This window comes from Crocodylus porosus, unplaced genomic scaffold, assembly GCF_001723895.1.
Source record: "Crocodylus porosus isolate Cpor-Errol unplaced genomic scaffold, CroPor_comp1, whole genome shotgun sequence".
Classification (NCBI taxonomy): Eukaryota; Metazoa; Chordata; order Crocodylia; family Crocodylidae; genus Crocodylus; species Crocodylus porosus.
The window spans coordinates 71139919-71147522 of NW_017728949.1; the positions used below are offsets into that span (position 1 = coordinate 71139919).

The 7604-nt window shown below is 37.3% G+C and overlaps 1 protein-coding gene across 1 annotated transcript in view; it reads right to left on the bottom strand.

Moving 5' to 3' along the window:
- The window catches only part of LRP1B (LDL receptor related protein 1B), a 1585724-nt gene that overhangs the window by 186786 nt on the left and 1391334 nt on the right, over positions 1 to 7604 (bottom strand). Inside the window, exons 64-66 of the mRNA XM_019553609.1 lie at positions 6176 to 6292; positions 5928 to 6047; positions 4604 to 4723 (exon numbers count right to left, since the gene is read on the bottom strand). Of these exons, the coding sequence (XP_019409154.1) occupies positions 4604 to 4723; positions 5928 to 6047; positions 6176 to 6292 (357 nt within the window). The remainder of the gene's footprint in view (positions 1 to 4603; positions 4724 to 5927; positions 6048 to 6175; positions 6293 to 7604) is intronic.

Consider the following 7604-nt stretch of genomic DNA (forward strand, 5'->3'; position numbering starts at 1 on the left):
AAATCCCACTGCAACATAAAAAACAAATGAAAAGTTCTCAGATTCAAGGCTAGAAATTATTTTCAGTATCAACGTTGCCACTTTTCATACCATCACAAGGATTTTAACCTTGGCTACTGCAGTCCTAGATAATAATTCTTATTTAATCTTTCCAAGTCAGTGGTTTTTAAAGTGTCCACTGCTGGACTTCACAAGACTGAAATCCAATTCCCTGTGCCAAGAAATTAATCAGACCTTCAAAAATGTATGTTCAACATGCTCAATACAGCCTAATGCCAGTTGTAAAGTGTTACATTTTTTAAAAAATCCACAAATGCCAACATTCACAAATTGGAGGGAAAAATGTTCACATTTGTTAATATGTAAATCCTATTCTGACCAAACAACGTAAAAATATTGACACCATTTTTTGTCCTTAGAGTATTATTTGGAGAGTAAGATTTCTGTAAAGGCTCCACACCTCACTAAATGAGCCAGAACTCAAACTATCAAAGAAAAACACCCCAGATTCAAATATACTGAAAAAAATATTACTTATGGAAGATTTTTAGTGATGGAAGTTTGTGATGATAGGGCTTTCTGGCACTCAAGATGCTTCACTGGACTGACTACACGGAAGTTATATGGACATGACGCTGAATACCAGGCTCCAGTTAACATCCATCTGGGCTGACATATGACTATGTACAGACATTACATTTCTACCAGGAGAATTGCTGCTTTTTCAGTAGAAACTAGGGGCAATCATTCAATTACTCATGGGAAAACTTTCTTCTATCAGGAGAATGGTCTTCCAGGCTTCAACCTGAAAGATCTCCTTTGCAATGGAGTTTCACAGGAATGAATGTCTGTACGCTGTTTCGCTCCCCTCCCAGTCTACTCAGTAAGGGGAGTACAGCAACAGGCTCCTGCTCTCCACCTTTTCCCCACATGAGCCACTATCTGGTCTGGGGACCATATGGAGGGGGCTTTGCTCCACTTCTCTACTCCCCTCTTGAAGCAGTCTGGGAGGGCGGTAGGACAGCCACTGCTGAAGGTGAGGGACTTTGCTCTGCTGCTCCTCCTGCTCTGTTCTGGGAAACTATTACCGAAGCCACAGGACAGAGGCCTGCTGCTCTCCACCTGTTCTCTGCTCTGCTCCTACCTCCACAGTTGGGGACTGGGAGGAGTGCAACAGCCACTGCTCATCACACCTTCCCAGACAGGGACCATCTTGGTTTGGAGAAGGCTTGGAGAAAAGGGACTGCAGGCAGAACGCCTCTAATGTTCCCTCTCCAAGAAAGATTTTGGTGAAATTTTGGAGAAATTTTCATCACTTGCAATGAATGTCTTGCTTATAGACTTTTGCTCTGAGAAGTTTCCTGTTGAGGAGCTCTATGCAGCCCTGAAAAGAAAAGTCTTGAGGTACCTTAGTTTTTCAGGTGGCATATGTAGGTAAATCCAATATCACGGCAACAGATAACTCACCCTAAGCTAATTTAACTTAATTTACTACAGACGTACTTTCAGCCCCCTGGATGCTCTACCAGTGTTTAGATCCTGTGCATTAAGTTTAGTATTTCCTTAATAGAGTATTTAGTAAATATGCAGTACCTAGAGTTACTGTGCAGTAGTTCCAGTGCACTATTATTTAGTAATGCTTACTGCCCATTAGCCTAATAACACTGCACAGTAGACTATTAGCACTGTTTTTGCCATAACATGCTGCTTCACAGTGATATTAGGCTAATGCACAGTAAGCGTCTAATGTAGACATGCCCGTTGAAAAGTCTTTCTTATTCCAAAGTAAACACCTTAGGGAGTTTCAGCATAAGAAGCTGAAAGCCAGTGGATAGTGCATAGAAAGGCAATATAGCTCTTTGGGAGTAGGGACCAGAAGAGCAATGGGGCAGAAGCCTGTGTAGTCTCTTCCCTTACTTTCCAAAGATTAAAGAACTGAAGAAAAACATTGCAAAGTTTCTCTAACAAAGATTCCTAAGCCCTTCCTGCTTCCCTGAGGGAGTCCTGTATTGCTCTAAGTCATTGATTCTGCCAGAGTTAACAGCGTTAGCAAAATCTCATTTTCCATGATGTTACCGTTAATTATTTATTGACTTTTAAATATAAAATGGATTATTCCAAATTATTTTAGATATTTTCATTAGCTACTTACAGTAGTGACACTCTGTATGATTTCAAACAACAAACATTTAGATATATATATATAGCTACACACAGATATGTATGTAGTTGCTATTTTTTATTAGTATTATTGTGGTTTCACTTCAAGTCACCTATTTATATTATTTTCCACTCTAAAAATAGGAGGGCAAAGTGGAAATAAGCAATTCAAAGTCAACAAAATATTAAGCTGTATAATTTGTTTTCAGCACTTTCCCATTTATTGTAGTTTCTACAATTGGTCTTGCTGCTACAAGGGCCTGTTAAGACAACATCTACAATTTTGGATCCAACTGTTACTTTTTGGTACTGAAAATAAAGTATAAAATAATAACATCTGTCTTCAAGAGACAATATGACAAGAGACAAGGGGTATAGGTAAGTGGTTCCTTAGTACTTTGCAGATCATGATCTCATGTTACAATACAAAAAAATTCCAAAACACATACCTCATTCCAGTGTCCCTGCTCCACACCCCCCAAAGGTAATAATTTGAGCAAGGAATTGGATGCCAGGTATTTCTAAATTCAACTTGCAGGATGAGGAAAACTAGCTTGTGCAAAGTACTTAACTATACTTTTCTATTTTTCCATCTGTAAAATGGGGATAAGTACAGTTGCATGTAGGGAGGACTGGTTGGTTAATGTTATTATTTAATTTAAAAACAATTAAATGGGAACCAACCTTTTTTCCCCAAACATATATGTATTTGAATCCTAAATCATTATAAACATCAATGTGCAGCATAAGTTAAACAAATTTAAATAAAATAATTAACAAAGTTACTTCCACGTTCTTTACTTGCAACAATAAAAACAAAAAGAAAAGCAAAACATCCTGATGCAAACAAAAACAAAACAAAACAAAACAATGGTTAAAAAGATCATGAATTCCTGTGCTAGGATATGGTTTTCAATGTCATCAACTGCTACAGAAAAAATGATTCAAATGATCTCCTACCACTTAAAAAGCCTTTAAAGTTACTTTTCAGGTAAGTAGAACAAATGATAAATATTTTACATTTTGTGAAAAGAAGGATGACAACCAACAAAAATGAACTGCTGCCAAAGAAAATAAGAGAGTTTCTATTTGCTGTTGAATTGACAGAACACATTACAACATTCAAGAGCTAAGCAACCTGAAGGTTGAATCATAGGTCATGTGTAGATGAAATGAGGCACATGTGTGCACGACACTTTAAAGCATGTTAAATGTTTTTGGACAGCTTTAATGGTGCCAGTGCTTGCACGCCTCAGCGGTGTATTGCACATGAATTCCAGCCGCTGTAAGAAATTTGGCAGCATAATGCAGTTTAAATACTTGGGGTGCAACAAACCAAAACTCCTCTGAGGAGTTTTTAGTTTGCTGCCCCTACAGCTGCAGAGCAAAGCACCAGGCTCTGTGCAGCTCTGTGGCTCTGCAGGAAGCTCTAGAGGAAGCCTGACAGCAGCCTGGGAAGGCAGGGTCCTCCTAAGAAAAGCAGCAAACCTGATCTTCTCTCCCCTCACCCACCCTGGAGCCGGCCTCCCTGAGCTGTATGGGGGCCCAGTGATTCCCTCCGCGGTGCAGACTGCCTGAGCCGGATGTCTGTGGGTGGGTGCCACCTAAGGGAGGGCTACCGCTGCCACAGAGGGAAACACAAGCAGCCACCCCTGCAGCCCAAGGACTGCTCCACCTGCCGGCAGCTTGCCCTCCCCTCCCTGCTGGAGAGGCAGGTAAGTCAGTGGGGTGTGTGCACGACATGGGGGTTTAAATTGGCCCCAAACTGAAGCGATGTTTTTTAAAACCCAGCATTTCAATTGAGGGCCTCTGTTTCATCTACACATGCCATACTTAACAAATATTTTAAGACACTCAGGACCAAATACCTTTATGAGTCCTTCAGCTTCAGTACTCCTGTGTTTGTTGACACACAGAGGTCTTAATTTATACATCCTATGCCTAATACAATTACTCCAGAATGCCAAAAACTATTATTTATTTTGGTTTTTGCTATGTATTTGATTACAATAGACAAAAATAAGTAGAAAAACTTATCAGGGCTGGATAATTCTGAAAGAAGAATTAAATGTTGTCCATAACAGACTCAAACTGTTTTATATACCTGCTGTCAAAGAAGGAGCTATATAAAATAAAGCAGTTTTTTTCTCATAAACCCTGATGTGCTTCAGGTGGAAGTAGGATACAACAATTCTATCAAATGGTTATTATCAAATAATGACTTTGGATTTGCTTAGTGTCATTTCAACTTCCTCTTCTCCGTTCCATGAAAGTGAAAATTATAATAAGGGAATTAAAAAAAAAAGGGAGGGGGGAGGTTAGGAGTCATTTGAGGAAGAACTCCTAGAAAGTTATTAGTATTGGAAATGCGAAACAAGCTGTCACACTTCGAACACAAAAAGGTTTCTACTGGACTCCTTAATGTGACTGTTGTATAACTTACCACAATTTGCTTCATCTGATCCATCAGCACAGTCTGGATCTTCATCACATACCCATAGTTTAGGAATGCAGTGTTTTGTAGTTTTACACTGAAAATGGTCTGGAGAACAGCTGTTTTCCGCTTTAAAGAAAGAGAGTTATTATTAAAGCTAGAAGTTTCTGTTAAATACTCAAATACTGTATTTGATAAAAGAGCTCCAAAGTTTTCTCTTATTAAAAAAAAATCCCCAACTTTCAGGTAAAAAAAAGTAACTCAAAATCCACATTTTTCTGTGATTAAAATGAAGCACCACTTTATATATATATAGGTTGCAGGCTTCACAGGATAGGATGGGCTGGCCCTGGTAATAGTTAAATTACTTGTGGACTTTAACAAGAGGCCTCACTAAGACTCGGCATGAACTAACCATAGTTTGCCAAAAGCTATATCTGAACTAGGTCATGAGATCTTTGAAGTGATCTGATCATCATGAAATGGTCTTTGTATCCTCATGAGCCTGCTCTTCAGGCATGGAGAGGCAGCTGTGTATGCAGACCAGGACAAAGTTTTTGAAAGTGCTGTCCTGGATTAGTAGGGGATGTCAACAGCAGGTCCAGTGAAAGGCCGTCTCTAAATAATAGCATGATGGTAATAGTCATTCCAGTAGGGTAATGGATAGAGCATTACACTCATGAAATGTAAACTATCTGACTGTTTTTCTTTTATAACTAGGCTGAAAATATCAGAGCTAGTTGACATAATGAGTAATATTAGAAAACAATTGAAAATATATTTAGTGAAAACACTTCTTTTAATGGCATTTGCTCTCTTTTTATTAAATAGCTTTAATACAATTGTGTTGTATGGGAAAATGTGTATAGACACACCTAAAGAAAAGAGAACTCTATCATCTCCAAAGAGGTATGCCATGGGATAAAGAGTTCTAAAATCTATACCCCTTCTCAGTCCCACTCAAAGATTATAGACAGTGTGTCTATTGTGTATTGCTATCAAACAAAATATGAAAGCTGAAAGACCAAGAAAGAGGTATGAATTGGCAGTAGGATGATCAAAATAATAATGTGTAATTTAACCCAAATAAAAGACTCAATTTATTTCCTAAAAGTAATGTTCTACTTTTCATTGACTTAAAAAAAAATGAAGTCAACAATGGAGGTACTTGATTCCTCTTGGTGTACCCACAGTATATCGAGTTCCATATGCCTGGCAGCCCAAATAATTAGCTGTTTTCATTGTGCTACAATGCTTTTATATCCATCTTTTAAGATCTTTATTTAAAACTCTCTATCAGTGGTCAGTATATAACTCTTTAAACATAACTTACGACAGTCTCGTTCATCTTCTTCATTACCACAGTCATCTTGTCCATTGCATCTCAGATTTATTGGGATACATTTCTGACTCTTTGTACACTTAAACTGACCAGACAGGCAAACATGAGTATCTGGAATTTAAGTTAAAAAAAAAAAATCTCAGATGAATTTATCAAAGAATTTAAAAGACTTAAGTTAAATCAGGTTAGTTAAGGGTTTTAGTCAGTATTTGAACTTGATACTCGCTATAATCACCTACCACAGTTGAGCTCATCAGAGTTGTCTCCACAATCATTTTCTCCATCACAGATAAAAGCTGGAAGAGCACAAAGTCCAGTTCCACACTGAAAACGTCCTGGTTGACATTTAAATTCAGCTGAGGGAGCAATGGGGAGAGAGAAGGAAAAGCATATATAAAACATACACCATTACAGAGGATTTATAAAGTTATTAACAATGCTTTTCTGCTATATACTGCTTTACTTGAGACAAAAATAAGTAAAAATAGACATGTGAGCTGTCTTATTTTCCCTTTATAAATAAGCAGATCAAATACATGGAATGATTAAAAGCTCAGTGAAATCACTGAAAAGATTCTCATTGATTTCAGTGGCATTTGGATCACCTCATAATAAGAATGTTTTTACATGAAATCATTTGGATTTTTCTAAATACATTTTTATTAATTAACAAAAAAAATCTTTAACCTAAGACTGAGGTTAAGAAAAATCATTTAGTACAGAGGTATTAACCATTGCTATCACAGGGATGGTAATATGCCAATGTTATTACTTTTCAATGGACTTATTAAATCTACTTATAAGTAGATTTTCAATTACAATGTATAGACGTAGAGTATGCAGTAGTTACCAAACCATAATAGAACACATATATCTCAATGATAAAACCTCAGCACTAAGGCTGAAGATCTAATTTGCATGACAACTGTATAGTTGTATCTCAAGAATGACAGGGTGCTAACCCCTGTACTTCCAATTGCTTGAAAGGGATTATTAGCTGCAGCACACACTTTTTACATAATTACTGAAAGTACACTTTGCATAAAAATACTGAAAAAGAGATTCTGGAAGCCTTGCTACTATTTAAATTACTATTTCTTCACAAGTTCTGATGGTGTGGTTACACTGTGCCCAGCTCATTGTTAATCAGTCATTGTTAATCAGAAAGACATTCTAAGAAGTGGCAGTATTAACTTAAACTGACGAATCTATTTGGACCGGGTAGATGAAGCTAGTTTAAAATGTATTATTATGGATGGAAACCATGAGTTTATATATTGGGAAGGAATTCCCAGGTAAACTACCTGTGTTAAACAGGTATGACAAAAGACCCTTTTAAAGAATTACTTTCTGTCCTCTCTAGAAAATATGAAGAACTGAAGCTATTATCATTGAAAGGATTATTATATAAATCTAATATCTCATGACTTCTAGATTTGACCAAAGCCCATACAAGTGGTATGTAAAACCTATAACATGGTGACTGAAAAGTATATTTTGGATGTGTACCAAGCAAGATTTGTAACAATATGTTACAGCAGGGGTTTTCAAACTTTTTAAAGGAATAACCCCATTCTCATTTTAAGGAATATACCCCTCCTGACACAAGAGGAGGGTGCTGACAACTGACACCCAGGAAAAAGCCAACCTATTAAATAGGTACTTTGC